General features: G+C 43.3%; 1 protein-coding gene across 3 annotated transcripts in view; it reads left to right on the top strand.

Annotated features, from left to right (window-relative positions):
- Positions 1-25,357, top strand: part of LOC117974004 (protein unc-13 homolog B-like) — a 209,773-nt gene that overhangs the window by 78,800 nt on the left and 105,616 nt on the right. For all 3 annotated transcript variants that reach the window (XM_058986353.1, XM_058986356.1, XM_058986360.1), the window contains exons 4-9: positions 6,985-7,102; positions 9,496-9,619; positions 12,079-12,152; positions 14,829-14,886; positions 22,495-22,711; positions 23,348-23,467. In XM_058986353.1, the coding sequence (XP_058842336.1) occupies positions 6,985-7,102; positions 9,496-9,619; positions 12,079-12,152; positions 14,829-14,886; positions 22,495-22,711; positions 23,348-23,467 (711 nt within the window). The remainder of the gene's footprint in view (positions 1-6,984; positions 7,103-9,495; positions 9,620-12,078; positions 12,153-14,828; positions 14,887-22,494; positions 22,712-23,347; positions 23,468-25,357) is intronic.

Below are 25,357 nucleotides of genomic sequence, written 5' to 3'. Positions count from 1 at the left end.
GCTGTATTGCAGTAACATTCCCAGCATAGCTTCATTTGTTTCATGTCGTTACTCTGGCAGCTCGCACTGCTTGCTGTATTGCAGTAACATTCCCAGCATAGCTTCATTTGTTTCATGTCGTTACTCTGGCAGCTCGCACTGCTTGCTGTATTGCAGTAACATTCCCAGCATAGCTTCATTTGTTTCATGTCGTTACTCTGGCAGCTCGCACTGCTTGCTGTATTGCAGTAACATTCCCAGCATAGCTTCATTTGTTTCATGTCGTTACTCTGGCAGCTCGCACTGCTTGCTGTATTGCAGTAACATTCCCAGCATAGCTTCATTTGTTTCATGTCGTTACTCTGGCAGCTCGCACTGCTTGCTGTATTGCAGTAACATTCCCAGCATAGCTTCATTTGTTTCATGTCGTTACTCTGGCAGCTCGCACTGCTTGCTGTATTGCAGTAACATTCCCAGCATAGCTTCATTTGTTTCATGTTGTTACTCTGGCAGCTCGCACTGCTTGCTGTATTGCAGTAACATTCCCAGCATAGCTTCATTTGTTTCATGTCGTTACTCTGGCAGCTCACACTGCTTGCTGTATTGCAGTAACATTCCCAGCATAGCTTCATTTGTTTCATGTCGTTACTCTGGCAGCTCACACTGCTTGCTGTATTGCAGTAACATTCCCAGCATAGCTTCATTTGTTTCATGTCGTTACTCTGGCAGCTCACACTGCTTGCTGTATTGCAGTAACATTCCCAGCATAGCTTCATTTGTTTTTGTAGAACAGGGGGCAGTGAGCAGCTTGCTGCTGCTAATGTAGGTTACTCTATATGTTGAAATTGAGGAAGTCCTGAAAGCAGAAAGTGAATTAATTAATTAATTTGAATGCCGTAGCAGGAATATATATAGAGGCCTTCAGCTCTTTCAGCACAGTTGTGTTAAGAATGATGAATGTACTTCGAATGTACTATTTATAGCACACGTGGACCATTATTTTTTTTGTTTCTTTTAATAATTTAATACACACTACTGCGCTTGGCAGCAGGGATTTACTGCTTGGCAGAAGCAGCGTAAAAAGCAATGCCGTCCCCGGGGAGATTCTGTGTGTTCAAGTGTCAAGTTTGTCTGTTGTGTTTTTAAAAGTAATCCAAGGAACTGTCCACAATAGAGATTGCAATCAAGCTCCTCCCGGGGACAACGACTCTGGTTCTCCTTTAGCCCCCAAATTACTCGCAAACGCACCCCACCCTCACACACACAGCCATGGTTCCTGCTGCACGGAGCAGCTGCTGAGTCTCTTCAATCCCTCACCCCACAGGCTGTGATCCCCTCTTAATCCAGCCATTACTGCTGAGTCTCTTCAGTCCCTCACCCCACAGGCTGTGATCCCCTCTTAATCCAGCCATTACTGCTGAGTCTCTTCAATCTTTCACCCCACAGGCTGTGATCCCCTCTTAATCCAGCAATTACTGCTGAGACTCTGCAGTCCCTCACCCCACAGGCTGTGATTCCCTCTTAATCCAGCCATTACTGCTGAGTCTCTGCAGTCCCTCACCCCACAGGCTGTGATCCCCTCTTAATCCAGCCATTACTGCTGAGTCTCTGCAGTCCATCACCTCACAGGCTGTGGTCCCCTCTTAATCCAGCCATTACTGCTGAGTCTCTGCAGTCCCTCACCCCACAGGCTGTGATCCCCTCTTAATCCAGCAATTACTGCTGAGTCTCTGCAGTCCATCACCTCACAGGCTGTGATCCCCTCTTAATCCAGCCATTACTGCTGAGTCTCTTCAGTCCCTCACCCCACAGGCTGTGGTCCCCTCTTAATCCAGCCATTACTGCTGAGTCTCTGCAGTCCCTCACCCCACAGGCTGTGATCCCCTCTTAATCCAGCAATTACTGCTGAGTCTCTGCAGTCCATCACCTCACAGGCTGTGGTCCCCTCTTAATCCAGCAATTACTGCTGAGTCTCTTCAGTCCCTCACCCCACAGGCTGTGATCCCCTCTTAATCCAGCCATTACTGCTGAGTCTCTTCAATCCCTCACCCCACAGGCTGTGATCCCCTCTTAATCCAGCCATTACTGCTGAGTCTCTGCAGTCCCTCACCCCACAGGCTGTGATCCCCTCTTAATCCAGCAATTACTGCTGAGTCTCTGCAGTCCCTCACCCCACAGGCTGTGATTCCCTCTTAATCCAGCCATTACTGCTGAGTCTCTGCAGTCCCTCACCCCACAGGCTGTGATCCCCTCTTAATCCAGCCATTACTGCTGAGTCTCTGCAGTCCCTCACCCCACAGGCTGTGATCCCCTCTTAATCCAGCAATTACTGCTGAGTCTCTGCAGTCCATCACCTCACAGGCTGTGGTCCCCTCTTAATCCAGCCATTACTGCTGAGTCTCTTCAGTCCCTCACCCCACAGGCTGTGACCCCCTCTTAATCCAGCCATTACTGCTGAGTCTCTTCAATCCCTCACCCCACAGGCTGTGACCCCCTCTTAATCCAGCTATTACTTCTGACAGCCACTCTCCATCACCCCCCTCATTCACAAGACCTGGAGGCCAGTGTGGCCTAGTGGTTGTAGCTGAGGGACTGGTAGGCAGTGTGTTCTTGTGGTTGGAGCTGGAGATTGGGAGGCAGTGCAGTCTGAGAGACAGAGCTGAGGGACTTGTAGGCTGTGAGATGCTGTGGTACAAGCTGAGACCCAGTAAAAAGTAGAGAATGGTTCCTAGCTTGCCAATTGATGTATAATACACCATGCTAACGGATATCTTTGTCATCTCTGTATAGTGCTGGTTGTGTGGATCTGCTCAATGAAACAATAAAAAGCATATCTATGTTGGAGCAAATCCAACCAGCCATTGACACGAATCCCTTCTTTTATCTCAGTGTTTTTGCATGGAATAGTTGCAGTTTTAGCATGTTTTTCCCATGGTTATACAATGCATTTACTTTACTATACTGTACCTCTCTGTACGTTACAATACTTGCCTATGATTTACCATGCTTTCGCTGTGCTTTTACACTTTGCCATGCTTTTACTATGGGAATCTTTTCTAGGGATTGCCTGGAATTGAAATAGTTTGACATGTATGTCTTTAAACTTACAATATACCACAGATTGTTAATTAACATTTACTTTTTTTTAATTTTTTTTTTACATATGCTTTAAAGAGATTATTGTGCCTCATTTTTGCACACAATGGTTTGTGTTTCTCACTGAGCTGCTCAGCTCCCCTGTTCAGATGAGCCAGTAAGATGTCTCCCTTGAGGGAAGCAGTTGAAAACACACACACAATACACACACACACACACACACACACACGCTAAGCCCCTGGGGTACAATACTTGTGAAAGGCTGGATATCTGCCTCATTGGGTTGAATCTCAGTCTTTCTAGTGGAGTTGACAGGTCATGTTTGACCAGAAGTTGACCCAAAAGGGGACAAGCATATTGTAACTGTGTGTGAATGAGTCCCGCCATTTGGGAAAGTTGGTAAGAAGTTACAGTATTTGAAAGTGTATTTTAATCGGTCCAGAGATTCAGAGCTACCTGTAATTAAGTACTGTAAAACATGATGTTAACGACCAAGAGATTTTCACTCATTTTGTGTTTTATTAAAAAATTAGAATAGTTGCCACATTGATTATATATACACCATATGTAGACTTGAATAAACCCATAGTGTGACATCCTGTCATTCTCAAAACGAAGCTGTCACAGACATCTTTCTGATTTCCAGTATGTTACTCCTGTGATCAGGATCCAGGGGTTTGATCGTTGGGGTGGTAGTTGATTATTGCGATTCGTTTTTCTTTACTGTACTATGGATAGTCCTTGATTTGTCAGTATTTCATATTCATTTCCAGACAGTTTTGTGGAGATGCCACCAGCAATATGTGAAAACCGCCTGAAACAGCTGCTCTCGTCAGAAACCTTCTACTTTTCCCTGTCTCTCCTTCTGACAGATTGCCGTTCAAAGCACAGAGGGAATAAAGATGTCAGATAATGACAGGATGCAGTTGTAGCGCCTGCGCTGCTGAAATGCAATTGTTTTACAGGATGCAATTATATCTGCAAGCTCTGCAAAAGTAACCCGGTGTTCTGCAGGCCTTTGTTTCTGACCGTGACATCACTTGAGTTAATGTGTAATAGGCAACCCATTATTTTATAATGTATAGTGTAGTGTAGCCTAGACACTAAGTGATAGTGTGTGTAATGCAAAGTGTGAAGTTTCTTGAGCAGTGTTGTGGACAGTGGACATATTATAAGGCAGGGGAGCTTGAATAATCTGTCTTCCTGTGTCCCTAATCTACAAGAAATCTACAAGAAATCCTATTCAAAACACAGTAACAATGGCGTTAATAATTAAACTTCCACAGATTGGAGGACCAACACCTGAACACACAAGATCTGCAGAAACACCAGACCCTCAAGTTTCTATTCAATTAGCCCTTAAGGATTATTGCTAACAAAATGATCCCAGAAATCAGACATGTAGCGCACTTCCGTTCACTATGTTGGTCTCGTGCAGTTTTGAAAGAAACACATGCTATTGTAAACATTTTAAAATGTGGTATCTGATACTACACTTGGTTAAACATTTCACTTGCTTGGTCAGTCTACCTGGAGGGTGTGATGGGCCCCACCCCTTCAGTGTTTTGTTTCCAGTCAATAACCAATCGACTGCTTCCTCTGTTGACGGACTTGCTATCAGCAGGAAGTGCAAGTATAACATATTTCCTGTGAAAAAGTCAGAGAAAGTCGGAACTTCCATTGTTAAGCACAGTACACGTGTTTCTTACCAAACTGCATTTCTGAGCCCTATGTCGATAATGTAAGTGCAAAAAAGGTAAGATTTAGGAATCCTTTTTTTTAGCTGCAGTTACTTTAAAACCCATTCTGTACACGGAGGGGTTTGATTTGATGTCACCTTGTTAGGATTATTCTTTAATCTTACTGTCCTTGTTTACTCTTTTCTTTTTATAGTACAAAAATAAACTAGTTGTGACGCACTTGATAACAATATAAATGCAAATACATCAGTCTTTCTATTTGGACAAAGCTGTCTCTGTGTTAAGCAACAGTACAGAACAGACGGCCAGTTTTAATTGAGAGATTTAGCTAATGCACGAGAGAGCATTCTGCTTGAGGATGCTCGTTTACTAGCGCAGCAGCTAAATGCTTAAGGATCATTTTAATTGCTTTTTAATTGGGAATTACAATTAAAAATGGTTGAAGGACTGATTCATTAAGCAGGAGGAGTGTTCGATGCCCTGAGCTTGTACATTTCAGGCAGGATCAGGCCTCACGCTCTTGTTGTTAAAGAAGATAAATAGATATATAGATGGCGCAGGTAATAAAAACCTCCGGTGATCTCCGTTAGACTGGGATCTTAATGCCTCCTTCTCTTGCACGCTGCCACTGGTTTTATTGCAATGTCTCATTTGGGGCAGAGAACAAGCTAGTAAAACACAGACGCTGTCGCTGCCCAGAGGATGGGTATTATAGACGAATGAAGCCAGTCAATCTAATAATATTGATTGGGATGCTTGGCAGGGTGCTGAATTACAGAGCACGTACAGTAGCTGAGTTTGACCCACTTTCATACCTTTTTTGTTTTTTATGATGATGGATTTATAATTAGGTTTTTGTCCACTTCACATAGCAATTGGTACAATTTACAGTTAAGATGTTATTGGAAATAATGGAACACCAGAGAAATGATGATCGGGGGGACGGGATGGTTACTCAGTGCCACAGTGAAAGTCATATCTCTATGCTGGTGTATTGAGTGTTGCCCAGGTTTTTAACTTTACTGGGAGCATCCGACCTAAGAAAGAGGATTTGTCTTGTGAGCATTGCATTGTATACAGATCATGCTCCCTCCCTGCAACAGCGTTGACACATTGAAGTGAATGAATGGGAACAGAAGACCAGCAGCATCGTTCTAAAAAAAGATATCAGTAATGAAGACCATAATAATTTATTGCTCAAATCCTGGCCCTAATGATACTTTAAGGAATTTACAGAAAAAGTCCATAAAATATGTCAACTCTGGGTCTTTATTATTACATCCGCTATGAACCCCAGCATTTCATGGGAGCTTCCTGCAGTCTGAGCTGCTGTCATGGAAAGCGGAGGTCTGTAGTGGCTCATTTTTCATCTGTAAAGAAAGGAAATAAATTTACACAAGGCCATTTATCCTGGTGATTGGGTTGGCGGTGCATAAAGACCGGTCCATTGGTAAATGTCAGACGCTGGAGTGCCACAGTCCCACAGCTGCCAACTTTACACGCCTATCGAGATAAAAACCAGCAATGAGAACTGGCAGACAGACAGCTTAAAGGGGAAGCAGCAAGGTACTGCTGTGCGTGCAGTTGCAACCTGCAGAAATTAAAGCAGCAAGATCCTCCTGGTTTAACGGAACAGCATGGAGTTGTATGTATTCTGTTTTACTGGTATGAAGTTACATAGAAACCTCTTTAAATGTCAGTACTGTCTACACTCTCACTGTATACAAATACAACATGCAAGATTTAAGTGCAATCGCAGTTAAACAAGGGGAAGTGAAACACTATTAATGTTGTGATACGATATGCATTATGATGCTTGAGCCGGCCCTCTACTTTGTATATCTCTAAATTCAAATAAAATCTACATGATGTTTTAAGAACCTGGGTTTGTAAGTAACGAATTATTCATATCTTAGAATAACTCTGTTTTATTTTTTAGGATTACTCATTATGCTGGGGATCTTTCAGTTTCATATCACAGGTTATTTATTCATGATATTAACCATTCTACCATGCTTTATTGTCAGTATGGGAACGGTTCCCTTCAACTGCAAAGTTCAATGCAGTGCTGATATTGCCTCCTACACAGACGTTCTCCGTCCTGTAACCCTGAAATATAATTGAGTATTTAAAGTCAGATATACTTCCTCTGTATCTGTACTCATTGATAGATAAGTAACGCAATGTTTCTCCTCCTCTGTGTCTACAGCGAGATCAGTCGTCTGGACCTGGGCCTGATCGTAGAGGTGTGGAACAAGGGGCTGATCTGGGACACCATGGTGGGGACCGTCTGGATCCCTCTGCGGAGCATCCGGCAGTCCGAGGAGGTGAGGCACCAGCCTTCCCTCCAGGCACATGGCGCTCTCACACAGGCGTGTCTTGCATTAACGCAATGAAGTGTTTCTCAACTCCAGGAGGGCGTGGATCACCCCAATCATGAAGCTCTAAAAGTTTTCTATTAAATCTGGCCTCACATACAGTACACACACACTTATAAATACTGGAATCACAACTGCAGGTGTGGAGATTACACCAACATTAACTCCCAAATGTTTCCAAAAGTGGAAAGAAGCTTAGTGTCTGATATTTAAAATACCACCAGTGCGCTGATTGAATTCAAACACATTCTTCCTTGAGAAAGGTGTGAAGTAATACTTCAAAGCTTACATTGAATTTGCCAATGTGGATTTACAAAAGAAAGTAAACAAAACAAAACACACATTTAACAAGAACAATTCTGCAAGGTACATTTTTTTTATATATATATATACATTTTGCATCTTTGTGCATCTCAGTAAAACTGGCTGGAGGACGGGGTAATCATTTGGGATAGGATTGCATTTTAAAGTACAATCTTAAATTCTGATGTTAGTGTTTTCAGCGTGACTTGGTTTCTCATAGTTTTACCACCTGACCACTAGATTTCCCACACAGTTTGAGCTCTTCTCGTGGCTGTGGGGGGAGACTGCAGCTGTGCCAATCCCACCTCCTTCCAGCAGGGGTCGCTGTCCATCATTCAGTGTCTTGGAATTGAATTCCTCCTAAGTACTAAACTGTAGCAGCTGTGTTGCTGTGTGATTTTTTTTTTTTTCCCAACAAAGACTAATCTTTGTGTCAGGCTGAGGGAGAGGCAGGAATTAGTGGCAGGGCCAGTGTCAGAGGCAGTGTGCAGCTGTGCTTGTGGGAGAGCTGATTGCACAGGAGAGGTGCTTAACACCCTGTCCGCTTACATCAGGGCACCACGTGCGACTTCCAAATCAATACTGCATTACAGGTGCTCATTGTCTTTCTAACATCAAGTCCAAGCTGGTATAAACCGGCCAAGACTTTAACTGCCCCTGACTTCCATTTCACCTGTGGGGAATACAAATCAATAGACATCTGATATTTACTAACCTCCTGAGTCCCTGCAGCAGTGGGCAGGAGTTTATTAGCTTTATGGGGAGAAATAAAGAGACTTATGTCTGGTTTCACAGACCCTGATTGAAGTAGTTTTTTAAAAGTAGTGAGTAGTTGTTTCTTGATGAAATAAATGCCCAGTTCTTTTCTTCAGATATTAGTTTGTTTTTTTCAGGTTTAATTTTGGAAACAAAAAGAACGCTCAAAGCAAAACAGTACAGATCACACTTTCATATGCAAACTGCACTAAGCAAAACTGAAGTTCAAAACATAACAGAACAAAATAATATAATGCAATACTGTAGGTTTGATCTGCCAGAACTCCTCGATCGACAAGTCTCCAATACTAGTCTTAATGAAAGAGAGAAGAGAGAAGTGAGCTGAGCTGAGCGCACCTTGGTTAAGTAGCCACTGACCTCAGCCCCACACTGGTTCTGCCTCACACTGTCTAAGATTGTGTTATCTTGCTGTGGTCCTTTGGTCCTTTATGCTGTCTAAGATGGTGTTATCTTGGTGTGGCCCTTCGATCTTTTGATTTATTTGAAAATAAAACGCAGTCATAAAACTACAAAACAAAAGTGCTGCTTACGCAGTGCCCCCACTGCCGCTATGCTGGTCAGCTCGGGTCCTCGTCCTACGCTCGGCTTTTTTCTATACACTGGGGTGGCCAGAGTTCCCCGTATCTCTACACACATCCTCTCAGGTGTGTAATAATTAATTTTAATTCTTGTTTTATTTGTTTAAGACGGGCTGTCTTCCTCAGCCATACTTGCCTGTTTCGTCCTCTCTTCAACCGCTGGCGTTCCTGCCTGGTCTTTGTTTACACTGGCGTTCTCAGCCAGCTTCTCTGGCTATTCCCAATCACGGCCACCCGAATGAATAACCAAACGCAGTACTTATGGGCTGAGCAATCCCCCAAGGCCCGCCTCTCACCCACTCAGAGAGAGGGAAATCCAACACATCCTCTTCCACATCTCTCCGTGTCATCGCCATGACTGACAGGCGGATCTTACAGGTCTGCTGCCCTCTTCCTGCAGAACCACGCATGCGCCAGACAGTCAGCACAGATCTCCCCTGTTACAAATCGTAATGTAATAAAGCACAGTGAAAGCATGGTAAAGCATAGGTAAGGATTGAGCGGTATGGTAAAACATGGCAAACAATGGTAAATGCATAGTATAACCATGGGAAAACTGCAAAATGTATTATGCAAAGTTGAAGTTTGAATAGCAGGCCCAGCTGGATTCAGGGTTGTTGTCTGATCTCTTTCTTTCTCTCTCTCATGGTCTCTCTTGTGCTGTCTTTCTCTCTCGTTTCTCAGGAGGGCCCGGGGGAGTGGGCTGTGCTGGACGCAGAGGTGTTGATGAAGGAGGATGAGATTTACGGCACCAAGAACCCCACGCCACACCGTCTCCTGCTGGACACGCGGTTCGAGCTGCCCTTCGGTAAGGTCCTGCTCCCTGCCGCTGAGTGGGCTTGTGTTGTCTGTCTGTTTCTCTGTGCTCCCTGTCTGTCTTTCTGTCTGTGTCCTGCCCTGCCCTGCCCTGAAGTATCATTAAATGTCTCGTCAATCTGTCTGTGCATCTCAGTGACTTTGTGTCCACCTGCCAATTGGTCTCTCTGTCTTTGCATCTTTATAGAATGTATGTCTAGTTGTCTATTGGTTGTATGTCTGTCTGTGTGTGTCCTTTCCCCACAAGTCACTTTGTTTACTCATTTGGTATTCCAACTACAACCCATAACCTATGGATGTGTGGAAATTTGAGATTATGAGGATCATCCTTATGATCTGTGCGATTTTTGTTTTTATAGGGATACAAAGTGTATAAACAATAGGGGACCAGTTATGAAGCAACTTGTTTTTCCAGCCCAAGCTGTAAATACTTTATGATTTATGGTTGATGTAATCTGTCGGGTCTCGATTCTGACAACAAAAGGCTTTGTAATGCTGGGAGTGTGTTTGTTTTGAGACTTTAGCAGTGAAAATCCACTGGAGGCTGTCCCTCTGATCTCTCTCATGATGTCATACAAACAACCAAACAATGAAACAAAAAGGGAGCATCTTAACCAGCTGACAGGGGGTCTGGAAAATCATTTCTGTGGCAGTGTTAATATTGTTCAGGAATGGAAATTGCATAGCAGTTTGATCCAGTTCTGGTTTTACTATTGGTTAGTAAGACACACCTGAGCTTGTTAACTCTACACTGGCGAATCAAGCTTGTCTGGAATGGATGAAACTGCAATGCAATAGGAGTCTCATTTCCATCCCTGCTGTTCATTTTACTATTCAGTAATTTTACTGTATAAGAGCCTTCACTAATTCACTGTTTTCACGTCTTTTGATTTGTAAATCAAAGGAAGCACATGTACTCACGCGACCCAGTCTAATTGGAGAAAATGATCTTTTCTCAGAAGAATGTGTTCCTCTGGGTAGATGTGGAGATGCAGATGGTGGGGTGATCACTGTATAATTACAGGCTTGGTTCAGTCCTTGGAGTTTGTGCACTTGGATTCTCATCCTAATTAGACCCTTGCTGATCAGACGTCACTGGATGGTTGTGTGTCACATGCACTTGAGGGGGTAGGGTGCGGGCGGGGGGTGAGGGGTTCATTACACTGTTTAGATGACGGCTGCTCACCTGCTGTGTGCCTGCTGCGTTAGCCGCACAGATCCAAGCAAGCAGTGGATGGTGATCGACTCAACTTCATATAGGATTCAGATTTATTATTGCATAGAAATGTTGATACAGAAGTCATAGTAAAAGTAGGAGCCAAACCTATGCCATAGCACTGTCAATGCGGTGTAGGAAAGACACTGTGGAGCCAGGATGGCACTGGTATGATGTGAAAAATAGCACTGGGTTTGAATTGATAATAATAATGATAATAATGATAATAATAATAATAATAATAATAATAATAATAATAATAATAATAAATACTTTTTATAGTGCTTTTCATTGTAAATGATTACAATTAATTCATAAGTATGAAACAATGTTTTGATGAAATCCATCAAATCACTTTTACTATGAAAACAAATAAAATAACCAAACCCAACCCAATCCTTTCCCGCACAGTCATAATACATCCCCAGACAAAAATTGTTCTGGGGGGACAATGATTATGAAATGTGCACCGGCCCCTGACTGATCAAACGGGAAGTGAAATCCAGAGTAAGCTGCTGTATTCTGATCACAGTGCCTTAGAAACAAGTTTGAATGTAAAAGGTCAGCATCTGAGGAGGCAGCTGTGCTTCTCTGTGGCCTTGACGCCTTCATGTCTGGTTATGTAAGACGTCTGCCCCGCTAAACGCTACACAGTGGGCCCCTCTTTCATACAAGCCCTTTGAAAGCTCTGCTTTTAGCCCAGTTCAAAGCGGGTCGATCACTTCTCTTAGCCGCCTAACCACGTTCCCTCGTATGAGGGCAGCATGGTGGGTCAGTTCTATAGAGGGGAGGTCATTTGCTTGTAGTTTGTTGACAATGCAGCACAGAGCCGGCCAGGTTAATCCTTCATGCAGTTTAAATGCTGTATGACGTGGTGTTGGATGTTTTGTCCCCAGTGTGGCGACCGTGGCCAGGCTTTTAGTTGCTGTGCCCGCCTATGGAATTCAATCCCAGGTGGTACCAGGAAAGCCAGCACTAGATTGAAAACACACTGGTTTCTTTTTTTTTTCAGTGTGCTTTTTCATAGCTGGAACTGATTTATAAGCTCACAAGTAATCTTTTAAATATTCAATGTGAAGCTCCCATGCCTTGACATGCAGCGCCCTATATAAGAGTCAATTAATTGTATTGTAATGTAAGGTTTAATGAATGGCAACCGATCACATAATGCAACTCCTGTCTTATCCTTTAATGTCATCGCAGCTGGATACCAACGTTTATCTTCTCCTTGTCAGATATCCCAGAAGAGGAAGCGCAGTACTGGACCAGCAAACTGGAGCAGATCAACGCCATGCGAGACCACGACGAGGTAGGGACAGAATCTAAATACAGACCCTACTCTGCACAGAGCAAACTAGAGCAGATCAACACCATGCGAGACCACGATGAGGTAGGGACAGAATCTAAATACAGACCCTACTCTGCACAGAGCAAACTAGAGCAGATCAACACCATGCGAGACCACGACGAGGTAGGGACAGAATCTAAATACAGACCCTACTCTGCACCCAGCAAACTAGAGCAGATCAACACCATGCGAGACCACGATGAGGTAGGGACAGAATCTAAATACAGACCCTACTCTGCACAGAGCAAACTAGAGCAGATCAACACCATGCGAGATCACGACGAGGTAGGGACAGAATCTAAATACAGACCCTACTCTGCACAGAGCAAACTAGAGTAGATCAACACCATGCAAGACCATGACGAGGTAGGGACAGAATCTAAATACAGACCCTACTCTGCACAGAGCAAACTAGAGCAGATCAACACCATGCGAGACCACGACGAGGTAGGGACAGAATCTAAATACAGACCCTACTCTGCACCCAGCAAACTAGAGCAGATCAACACCATGCGAGACCACGACGAGGTAGGGACAGAATCTAAATACAGACCCTACTCTGCACAGAGCAAACTAGAGCAGATCAACACCATGCGAGACCACGACGAGGTAGGGACAGAATCTAAATACAGACCCTACTCTGCACAGAGCAAACTAGAGTAGATCAACACCATGCAAGACCTCGACGAGGTAGGGACAGAATCTAAATACAGACCCTACTCTGCACCCAGCAAACTAGAGCAGATCAACACCATGCGAGACCACGACGAGGTAGGGACAGAATCTAAATACAGACCCTACTCTGCACCCAGCAAACTAGAGCAGATCAACACCATGCGAGACCACGATGAGGTAGGGACAGAATCTAAATACAGACCCTACTCTGCACCCAGCAAACTAGAGCAGATCAACACCATGCGAGACCACGATGAGGTAGGGACAGAATCTAAATACAGACCCTACTCTGCACAGAGCAAACTAGAGCAGATCAACACCATGCGAGACCACGACGAGGTAGGGACAGAATCTAAATACAGACCCTACTCTGCACAGAGCAAACTAGAGCAGATCAACACCATGCGAGACCACGACGAGGTAGGGACAGAATCTAAATACAGACCCTACTCTGCACCCAGCAAACTAGAGCAGATCAACACCATGCGAGACCACGACGAGGTAGGGACAGAATCTAAATACAGACCCTACTCTGCACTCAGTGCTAATCCCCATTGAATGGAATGGCCGCACAGCGCTATAAACAGATAAGATATGGCTCTGAACCCAGCCCTGGGTTTCAGAACTGCTAAATTAATTCGTTATTTTAAAGGATCTCAGTTTTGATGCAAGTGTTCCTCCCTTATACAGAAGCTGCATGGACAACTCCTATTAGTAAACCTACAGACTCAGGTGAGACTTAGCTGTGTGCATCAGATTTACCAGGGGTCTGATTGTTCAAACTCCTGGCCCCTGCTCATTTCAATAATATACAGCACCTAAACCAGGGAGTGCTGAAACCCAGGACTGGGTGCAGTGCCAGTGCCAGTTTCATACCCTGTGTACTTATCAATGCCGTCGGGTGGATGCTGTTGCAACAAGTGCTACAGTGTAGCTGCAGACTTACTGGTGTTTCTTAAGCAAGAGCGCCATCTAGGCAGACTAATGCAGTACTGCAAATCAACATCTTTTAGAGACATGATTGCTGATCTGTATACCTTTTTACATCAGGATTTATATTGTTTTGAGTTTTGTGCACCACTGAAATACTTGGATGAAATCTTTTACTTTATATGTTGATATAAATGCTTTTACATGGGATTTTTTTTTTTTCACTTTGCATTGGTGTCAGTGCCCTAGTTCACACAAAGTTAATTAGGTATGTGTGCATGTTGGGTGTGACTTGCTTTTGTGTTCATTTAGGAGTGTTTTTTTTTTTTACTGTAATAGTGCTACTGTATATAAACTCTGTGAAAGAATATTTGGAAGCCCAAACAATTTTGCACTGCGGGGGGAGGCGGGTATGAGGTGAGGCGAGGGGGCGGGTCGGGGCGGGGCGGGCCGGGGGGGTATTTCTAGCAGATTTGTATCCTGTGTTATTCTGACTTGTTAGTTTGTGTGGTTACTGGATGTATGAATTGACATTGCTTTTATTGACAGCTTTACCTACTAGTGTGGGTGTGTTTGTGTTTTTTCACCATTATTTTTTGTATTGTTTTGATTGTTCACTGCTGTGCTTTTGGTTTTGAAGTACTGCAGTGTATTGTTCTGATATGAATAATTCTCCTGTTTTATTATTTTTATTTGTGAATGATTTTGTCTTAGTGTATCTTTCCTTTGTGTGTTGTTTTTGTGGTTAATGTGTTTTTATTTCTTATGTTTTTTTTGTTTGTTTTTTTTACTAGTGCTTTATAGTGCTTCTATTTTTGTTATCATAGTTCTCAAAGTGCTTCCAGGTTTGCGCTCATAATTACGTTTTTCATGTTTCTGCATGTTGTAATAGTTGGCATATGCACATACACCAGTGTTTCAGTAAACTGTGTGCTCATGAGTGAGCGCTCGTATTCTCTTTACATGTGTGTGTTTTGCATGCAGGTTAGTGTGCTGATGTGTTTAACCCACACTGGATTCTCTTATCCCCAGTATTCACTGCAAGAGGAAGTTCAGAAGAAGCCACTACCCACCGCTGCCTCCCAGTGCTGTAAGTTAGAACTACACTTTTTAAGGGCATGCAGACACATGACCACCATGCACTGTCAATGCTGCTTCATGTCAGGCGAAAGAACATATAAAGTGCAATGGGGTTACGGATGTCCTGCAGAGGCAGCCTGGTAGGGGAGACCCATGGAGACCCTCAGAACCTGGGAGCCCTGGGAAGACCCTCAGAGACTCTGGGAGACCTGTGCACTCTGCAGCAGCTTGGTGCACAAGGAGAGCAGACTAGGGTAGGACCAGTCAGGGTGGGGTGTGGAATTGGATTTATGTATGCAAATTCTTCCCCAAACAGTTCTTGTTTGTTTGGTGCTTACAAATCAACTGGGGACCTGCTCCTGTTTCATACTCCCTCACAGTACAGCTTCTACACAAGCTCAGGTCACACTGCTGCACCATATTCATATCCTCAGTGCCTCACTCACTTCTATAGACCTTACTGTCAGCTGCATGGGCACACAGGTTAGCGGTTCTAGCTGCTCTCACCACTAGGTGGCCGCCTGTCATCTCCGTACAGAGCATTGTATTGAAATCCTTTAAGCTTCTCATTGAATACTCTTGCAGTTTGTGATTGTGTACTTTACAGTTACCTTAGTAATTCAGACGGGACACATGAGTGGTATTAAGATAACTGTACTGTACATTTATACACATTCGTATAAGGCAGGGGGGTCAATCCTGGTCCTGGAGCGCCACTGTCCCTCCTGGTTTTTGTTCCAACTGTACCCTAAATTACTTAAGTGGATCAATTAAGCTTCTAATAAGCACTTGATGGTCCACTTAAGTAATTTAGGGTACAGTTGGAACAAAAACCAGGAGGGACACCGGCCCTCCAGGACCAGGATTGGGCACCCCTGATTAATGAGATCACTATTTATTAATTGAGACATACTAAAAGGGATTTTAAAACTTTTGGGATCATCAAGATCAGAAAGTGGGACTCCCTCATAAAACACTTCCCTTTTTGTTGCTGTTGCCATTTTTTGTAGTTTCTAAAACCTTTTCACTGCTCTTGTGTGCATTCTGTACTCTTCCCTAAACACCTTTATTCAGTGTAGGAATTACAAGTGTAGGAAACATGAATGTATTACACAATTAAAGAAAAAGCTAACTAATAAACCAGCTTTAAAACTCTATCACTGTCAGCAGTACTGAGATACAAGGCAGCCTCTGCAGGGTCATCTGTATTCTGTGCGTGTGCGTGTGCGCGTGTGTGTGTATAGGGGTACCATGTAGCTTTTTGTTATTGCTTTATATGTACGACTGTATATAATAACTACTCACTGATGAAACAAAACAGACTTGTTAAAGAGCATGTCATCTGAAATGTCATTTTAGTTCTTTTTCACCTTCCCCTTGTCTTTTTATGATGTTTGTAATTATGTTGAGTGGTTCTGAGTTCTGCTGATACTGAATTGAGTTATATGTTTTCTCTCTGTCTGTCTTTACCTGTCTGTGAGCTTGTCTTGGAAACTTGGTTGGCTGGTCCACACCGACTCACCCTCTCTATGTGTGGTTAATGTTAAGCCAGCAGAGTTGAAAGGTGACTTTGTCACATGGTTTCAATGGAATTAGGAAGCCTGTTCAAGGTTAGATAGTTCGGGTTATTCAGACAAGCTCAAAGCAAGTTTGAAAGCCAGATAAAGATAGATATAGAGAAAAATAAAAACTCCATATTGGATCATGAGAACCCAGAACCACACTCTGTGATGGCTAACATCATAACGAACATCATAAAGACACTTTGGTAATGAACGTTTAGTTCTGTGCCTTAAATTGTTACTAAAGGGGCTGTAGAGTTTACAACAAAGCTCACTACTAACTGCTGCCTGTGTGCTGTGTGTGTTCCTGCAGTTCATAACCACAATGGTTTGGATATTGAAATCAGTTAAGACTGTTTGTTTTTTCTTTGCTATCAGACACACCGCACTGTTGCGTTGAGACAAATTGTGCTCTAAATTGTGTCATGTTATACTTATGAAATGGCATTGTATCTAAAATAAGAAATCTCCCTTTGTCAAAGTGTTCTCCCTGCGTAGTGAAATTATGATTCTAAAACTACAACGATTTTATTGTTGCTTTGGGTCAAATGGCAAGAAAAATCAAATAAAGAATAAAAATATTTATTTACCTGGATTTGGGTGGGATACGAACTAACAATACCTTTAAACTAGAACTCTACTCATGAAAGCCATTGAGCAGATATCCCTGCCTGTACACTCAGGGCTCTGTGTGGCTCAGGGCTCTGTGTGGCTCAGGGCTCTGTGTGGCTCAGGGCTCTGTGTGGCTCAGGGCGCAGGGCTCTGTGTGGCTCAGGGCTCTGTGTGACTCAGGGCTCTGTGTGGCTCAGGGCTCTGTGTGACTCAGGGCTCTGTGTGGCTCAGGGCTCTGTGTGGCTCAGGGCTCTGTGTGGCTCCAGACCTATAGCTTTCCTAGATCAATTATGTCAGCAGTATGCCATCCAGAACTATAAAACACTCAATACAGTAGTGTGCTACATTTTGAATCACTGAAAAGAAAGCATGTTTTTAGTATTTCTAAATGTAACAGCATGCACTTTATTTGTGTTCAAAACCCAGAGGCTGCAACAAGCATTTAAAGCAATGTTACAAAGCAATATAGAGAGGGTTCTTTAATCACTTCCAATATTGATAATAGTAGATTTTAATAATCGATCGTAGATCAAATTTCCATTCTTTATTATTTAAAAAGAACTAAATTAAAAAGACAGCAATGTTTCAGCCAGATGGCCTTGATCAAGCTGTAGTGAATAGACACAGCACTCCCCATTAAAATACATTAGCACATGACCTCAGTTAGTTCATTAGTGATTGTAGTCATTCAAAATGAACCATTCAAATAGTCATCATGATATCTGCAATACAAATATTTGAAAACAATGCATATTTATTTTACTTTATAATCATACATTTCACTATTACCTTAATTAATTTAATTCCATTTTCCAAAAGTATTCATGGCTGCACATACACATGTGATTAATGAAGTCATTGCACATGTGATTAATTAAGACATTCCAAGCACAAGTGTGCAATGATGTATCTATCAGGGAGAAAGCAGCTGAAGTCATAGTCTTCCTTGAGTACCTTAGGGCTCAGGCTATCCAATGTAAAAACCCAGAAAGCTTCACGGCATAACAACAATGTATGTCTATTTCCCCCTCTAGTGGGCATCCTATTTTTTTTTTTCTGTAACCATAAATCTTAACATACATGCGGTATGTTTAGCTTCCTTAAAATGTTTCGCTGCTGGGGAATTTAAATCCTCCCGTCTAATCGCACTGTTATGCTCAGAAATGCAGGTTTTAACAGGTCTTGTACTTTCACCAACATATACAAGTCCACGTGGACATTTTATCAAGTAAACCACATAATCAGAGACACATGTAAAGTCATCCTTAATATAATATTTCCGCTCAGAGTATGAATGATGGAAGATCTTAGATCTAATCCATATTATTACACTGTGCACAATGCCCATCCATTCCCTATAAAGCACTATAAACATGTCCTTGGATTGTTTCTGGAACAGCACTAGGTGCCGTTTGCAGGCCTTGCTTTCAGATGGTCTTTCACACGTTCTGGTACAGCAACATGGAAGTGTCCCCACGTTGTCTTGACAGCAGATCTCATTGGACCCCAATGAGAAAAATGAAAAAGAATGAAATCCCATCTTCTCACAAGTCGAGGCACCTGCGATGGTACGCCAGCGTTGGGGCTGCTCCCTTTAAATATATATATACACACACACACTGTATATAACTGAATTTCTTTCATGTAATATGTCTATGAAACCTACCACTCAAATGAGTCCCCAGAAGATTTTTTCTTTTTTACCAGCCCCAAGACCACAATCCTAAGCTATATTACATTTTTGCCCCCTTTTTTGTTTTTTTTGGCTAACATTTGCGTCCCAACCCAGGCAACTGGAGTTATTTCGGATGGGAAGAGCAGCAGAGTATGTAACTCTTCTATTTTTTTGTCGTCCCCCCCCCCCCCCCCCCCCGCAAGTACCCCAACGGCCTCCTACCTCTGCATGTTCTGATATGAACTATCCCCTGTAGAGGATATTCATGCATAGAGGGGGGGCCTTCCTCTCCTCTCATCTCTCATCTCTCACTGACTGCTATCAGCAAATCTAGGAGCTCTGCTTAACTATCCAATGGCATTAAATTGGAGATATCAGCTCTCCTTAGCTTGTAGATGTTCTTCAAATCTGGCAGCAAATTTAATTTATTTCATTCATTCATTCATTCATTCATTCATGATTAAAGTCATATATCTTTTGAAATGTCTCTGATCACTGGTGTAAGGTCGACATGTGCAAACTGTCTCTGCACTCTGTCTGAAGATGTCCTGCATTGGCATGGACTTCCTAGGGGTTTTGTGCTCCTATAATCAAGCGCGTGCACGAGCAGGCATTGGGGTGCGCTCTTAAAACAGTAAGATGTGGGTAAGCAGAACGTACAGGGTATTGGGTAAGGAGCTGCTGCAATGGAGACATTGTACTGTAGCTTGACAAAAACTGCCCCCCAGTGGGGGATTGAAAGGGTGTGCAATAAACCGTGGAGGTGGCGTGTCTATAGAGTGCTTCTATCAACAGCCCTGGAAACTTTGTAACTGGTTTCTTCAGGCCACTCATATATTCAGCTTTGTCATAGTTATTTACTATATAATCTATATAATCACACAAACAGTTTCCTTAATCTTCACGACAAGGTCGTCTTTGAAGCCACATGCCTCACAAACCATTATATGATAACACCCTATCATGGTTTAGAGTACAGGGGTCCCGATACATATTAATACAGCTACAGAGCATTGGGGAGGGAGGTCTTGGGAGAATTATAAGCAGAGTGTTTGATAGCAGGGATATAAATGAGACTCCTGTTGCATAGCAGTTTCACCCATTCCAGGTTCACCCATTCCATTCCATTTCCATCCCTTCTACCCATCCCTGCACTAATATTTCAGGGCTGTTTAGATGCCAGATGCTGGCGTTGGGGCTGCTCCCTTTAAAAGGGCTCCTCTCCAGGGCAGGTCTGGACACCACGTTGGGGTTAATGTAGGTTCATGACATCCCAGTTTCATCAACCACCCACTCCCCTCATGGTCAGTCTGGAAGGTCCCGAGGGCTGTATGCATGAATATTGTGAATATTTACCAAGGAGAGCATGCATGCCCCCTTCTCCCAGTCCCCCCCCCCCCCCCCCCCCCCCCCATCTGTTAACAGGCAGGCTGGACTAGGCAGCCCTTCCTGTCGGTTGTCCTTTGGACTCTATTGTGATGTGAGAGAGCAACAGGAATCTCACTAAACTTCTGTGTGTGTGTGTGTTGTGCGCGTTTGTTTTCACATTATAATGTACTGTAGGTTCATGAGAATAAAAAGGCATACAATGTGGGTATAGCCATTTTGTTCTCAGATTTTCATTTAACGTTAAGTATAGTGTCAGGTTAGAAAAAAACATTTAAAAAACTTGGTAGATATGTATGTTTGAGTATTTGGTTGCATCTTCCTTGTTTAGGTATGCATGTGTCATAGAGTATTGGCCAGCCGGGAGAAAAGGCCACTGAAAAAAAGTATATATAATCCCTATAAGATGCCTGTAGTAATACTTCATAGTAAGTGGTGTGCAGGTTTTGCAATGGGCTCATCCAGTTGATATTTCCAGTAATAACCAGCTCATTAACACCAGTAACAGAGCGCTACCCCAGGGCAAGCTGGCAGACCAAGGAATTCCAGCCGTACCTCACATAGCTGCGGTCTTTTGTCACTCGCTCAGCCAGGAAAAACATTGCTCACTGGAGGTTATAAACAATACTGCGTGAGGTAGTGTGTAATAAATGAGAATGTGATGCCCACCCTCGGGGTGCTGGATAAACCTCTCCAGCTTCGCCCTCAGGATTTCTGTAGCATCCCACCCCTTGGGTGGACATTACATTCTCATATCGCACACTACCCCATGCAGAGAATCTGTACCATTCTGCACCCTGCGCCCCTCATTGCAGCGTGAATGCTCAGGGTTCGTAGACTGGAGAATGCAATGAACTGCATCCCAGGAGCGCCATGTTGTTCAGGGTTCTGGAGCATGGAGAATGCAATGAACTGCATCCCAGGAGCGCCATGTTGTTCAGGGTTCTGGAGAATGCAATGAACTGCATCCCAGGAGCGCCATGTTGTTCAGGTTTCGTAGACTGGAGAATGCAATGAACTGCATCCCAGGAGCGCCATGTTGTTCAGGGTTCGTAGACTGGAGAATGCAATGAACTGCATCCCAGGAGCGCCATGTTGTTCAGGGTTCGTAGACTGGAGAATGCAATGAACTGCATCCCAGGAGTGCCATGTTGTTCAGGGTTCCTAGACTGGAGAATGCAATGAACTGCATCCCAGGAGCGCCATGTTGTTCAGGGTTCGTAGACTGGAGAATGCAATGAACTGCATCCCAGGAGCGCCATGTTGTTCAGGGTTCTGGAGAATGCAATGAACTGCATCCCAGGAGCGCCATGTTGTTCAGGGTTCGTAGACTGGAGAATGCAATGAACTGCATCCCAGGAGCGCCATGTTGTTCAGGGTTCGTAGACTGGAGAATGCAATGAACTGCATCCAAGGAGCGCCATGTTGGCTCAGTTTGCATAGTGTGTGTTGGTCACAATGGCCGACTCCCATTACTTTCCTCCACTCTGTGAACCCTGTCCTAGCCCACCATCACCGTGTGTGTGTGTGTGTGTGTGCGTGCGGGAGACTTGAGCAGGCCTTGGAAAGACTTTGTTCTAACACCTTGGGGTCTGTTTCACGGATCCAGACAACGCAATGTCAAAACCATCTGCTGCCGATTAGGTCACAAAAATAGATCCCCTTGTCACAATTCAGTTATACTGGGTAAGTCATTTCTGAAACAAAATGTTTGATTGGTACAAAATATTTACAATTGAAAATCCTTGGTAAATAATTTAATTCTTTTTTTTTTAATAGTAATGAAAAAAAATGCTACATTGATTTTGCCTAGGATAGTTTTCTCCAGAGTAATTGAATATTCACAAATTGTTTTTAAAGACTTGTTTACTGATTTAGCAATACTAACGGTAGAGATAACATTGGCACCTACAGTGAATTAAAGAAAGTTACAAATATAAATCAAAATAATTCTATATACAGATGCATTGTTTTATAGAGCTTGAAACTGTGGCTGTCGGTCCATTTTTAAACTCTGTCCTTTTGGCAAAATAATATGGTATTTTTATTGATTTATTTATTTTGTAATCTATTACTGACGGCTGGTTTCACAGACCCTGACTTAGCACTGAACCTCCACTTGTTACCTAAAGGTAAGGAGTCCAATGCTAGTGCTAATAGAGAACTGTGGAACCATCCGTAAGTGTTGTCAAGACAAAATAGGGATTGCTTTAGGAATGTTGAACAAGTAGTACAAGAGTGCATGTAAGTGTGTGTGTTAGTGTGTGCTTGGTTCTTCTGCGGGGGTGTTCAGTGGGTGAGAGGCAGGGCGGATCCTTTGCACTCCCTCAGACTCTCCCCTCCTCTCCCCTGCTGCTTTTTGGAGCTTGCCCTCTCTCCACAGCTCTGGAAGATCATGACAGCGCAGTGGATGACCGGGACAGCGACTACCGCAGCGAGACCAGCAACAGCATCCCCCCACCTTACCACACCACAGCCCAGCCCAACTCCTCCCTGCACCAGTACCCTGTCCCTCCCCGGCTGCAGCACCAGGCAGATTCGAAGGACTCCGAGTCCATGCAGAGCTACGACCTGGACTACCGGGACCAGAAAGAGATCAGGTACAGCAATCCCAGTCAAGTCACAGACACACACAGAGACATGCGCAGAGACACACAGGCACATTCCATGAATATTGGTGGGGCTCTTTTGTAAGGCATGATGCAAACAATTCTGTCTGAATGATGGTAGATTACCAGGTGTGGATGGGGGTCATTAAAGAATGACCAGACCCTGGCTTTGTTACCCAAGTGGAAATAAATGTTAATCTTAAAACCTTGAAAACTGATCAGATAATAGTTTACAAAAAGCAGAGACAAGGCAACTGCTTTTACATTAACTAAACTAAAGTCAAACTTAATGGCTAAGGCACTAGTTCCTAATACTTATTATTATTTTTTTTACCTAATAAAAGAACTTACAGATCAAAAGATGTCGATTTTTCTTCAGCATTTGGTAGGTTTAAAAAGTTGATCCCTGGGAGAATTCATTTCCACTACTTTCCATGTGGGTTCTCTCTCTCTCTCTCTCTCTCTCTCGTTGGATTTCCAGTCAATGGAAAAGTAACTGTTATCTACAAATAAGTAACCACCTCCTTCATTCTGTCCTCTTTCCATTTTTACCCCTTGCTCCTATCTTTCTTTTCTGCTCTCCTCTCCTCTTCTCTTCCACACCCCCCTCTTCCTTCCTCTCCCAAGATGGTACAGCAGTGTTGACTCCGCTGCGAATGGCCGTAGTGATCTAGAGTCTGCCTCTAGTCAGCTGACCAGCCGCAAGTTCTCACTAGGGAGCCGGCACTCTCTAGAGCTGTCCAATAGGTGGGTGTTCTTCCTCCCTCCCTCCCTCCATCCATCCCTACCTCCATCTCTCCCTCCCTCTGCTGTGTCCCGATGCACCATTGGCTTGAAATGAACCCCTGTACCAAGCAAACAACACAAAAGGCCTATGAACAGTGCAGTGAACAAGTAAACGTGACCGGATATATATATTTTCATTCATATAAAAGAAAAAACACCAGTGACACATTTAACATACATAAAAAAAGCATGTTCTGTATTTGAGAAACAAAATATTTTGTAAGTGAGTTCATCTAAGAATGAATTATTCATGACATATCGTATGAAAATGGTTATGTATATATACTATATTGTAACATATCCATCACATTGGCCTTTAAAAGTTTGATTGCTCTTTTAAACAAGTTGCCACTAGAGGGCAGAAGAAATCAGTGGCTTTACAGACGGGAGAAGAATGTCTCTGAATCCTGAAACCTAAATCCTGAAATTTAGGTTTTCAAAACCTTGTACAAGTAACGTGATCTCAAATATCCTGTAGCAGAATCGATTGCTGTCTTTACCTGTCCCTTGAAATTGTGAGGCTGTTGCATTGTGCAGCGTTCCAATGATGTCCCAGACCGTTGACAGTGTTGTATGAAGCAAAAACAGGACGTTCATTTCAAGCCTGGCCCTTGTGCTTTCAGTTGAGTGATGTGGTGGTCCTGTGAAATTGTGAGACCGTTGACAGATGTTTTCATGCCTTCAGTATCGCGAGCCTGTTTGTGATATTGGGGTGGGTGGGGAAAAGGGGAGCTTCAGGTTCTGTAATAACTCTTTCCACGTCTAGCCACACAGCATCAACAGAAAAGAGTGCAGCATTTGATTGCTCAGATCAGTCAAAGCAGTGCCTGCTTCAATATATCTAGTGAGCCATATTCAAACACACAGGGGTGTGCTCGAGTTGGTGAGCACTGTAGTTTTGTAAACTAAGTTTGAATCCTAAAAAACAACTGCGCCTGTGTGTAATCAGTTAAGTCCCCAGTTGTCTTTATCTGAATCTGTTATTTTACTTGGTGTATAAGGGATAGTTTCCAGCAACAGGGAAACCTGAGGACTTTCAAATGCTGGTTGGGAAGCACATGACATACCACAAAGTATGCTACTTCTACTTCTTTCATTTATGTATATGTCATCCAGTTTATTCTTTTTAGGCAGTCGGCACAGAGAAGTTGGCCTGAATAAACATAACTTTTTTCTTTAGCTTCACATAACATGAATAGTTCAAGTAAAATGAATATATGCAGCTGGAAATGTCTCTTAATATCTGATCTCCGTTTAAAAAAAAAAAAAAAAAAAACCCAGATGGAGAATATGTGTGGTTCCCTTTCAAGGTATGAAATGCAACCATTACCGAATGGGTATTTACCTCCTAAAGACCCGAATCCTAAACATTGTATACCAGTGCTGCTCACTGAGCCTGTGAGACAGTCATGGCTCTGAAGTAGCTGCAGTTCGCCTTTCAGGGAGCATCATACGAGTTCCATGAGTTCCACCTGATGCGCCTGAGACGCACTGAATAAATGGACCGCTAAGGGTTAATGGTCTATCTGGCAGCTATTTCAGCTTGCCATGTTTTAAGATTGACTCGGTCTCCCCAGGAGCTCACTGTCTGGCGGGGCAATTTTTGAAAGGTGCTCGGTGGCTTCGGCCGCCTATGAAGGACATTGTTCGTCACTGGAGGCTGAATGTGGTGCTTAATACACTCCATGAAGCCTCCATTTGAGCCCCTGCATTCAGCTGAGCTGAAATTTTCTTGCTTACTCTCACCTCCACAAAGCGGGTGAGTGAGATGCAGGCATTCTCTATAGCAAAAGTCTGCTTAATTAACACTGAGATCTGTGAGCGCAGTCCTTTTGATACCTCGGGGGACAG

Source organism: Acipenser ruthenus, chromosome 2, assembly GCF_902713425.1.
Source record: "Acipenser ruthenus chromosome 2, fAciRut3.2 maternal haplotype, whole genome shotgun sequence".
In the NCBI taxonomy this organism is placed as follows: Eukaryota; Metazoa; Chordata; class Actinopteri; order Acipenseriformes; family Acipenseridae; genus Acipenser; species Acipenser ruthenus.
This window is presented reverse-complemented; position numbering and strand designations above follow the sequence as displayed.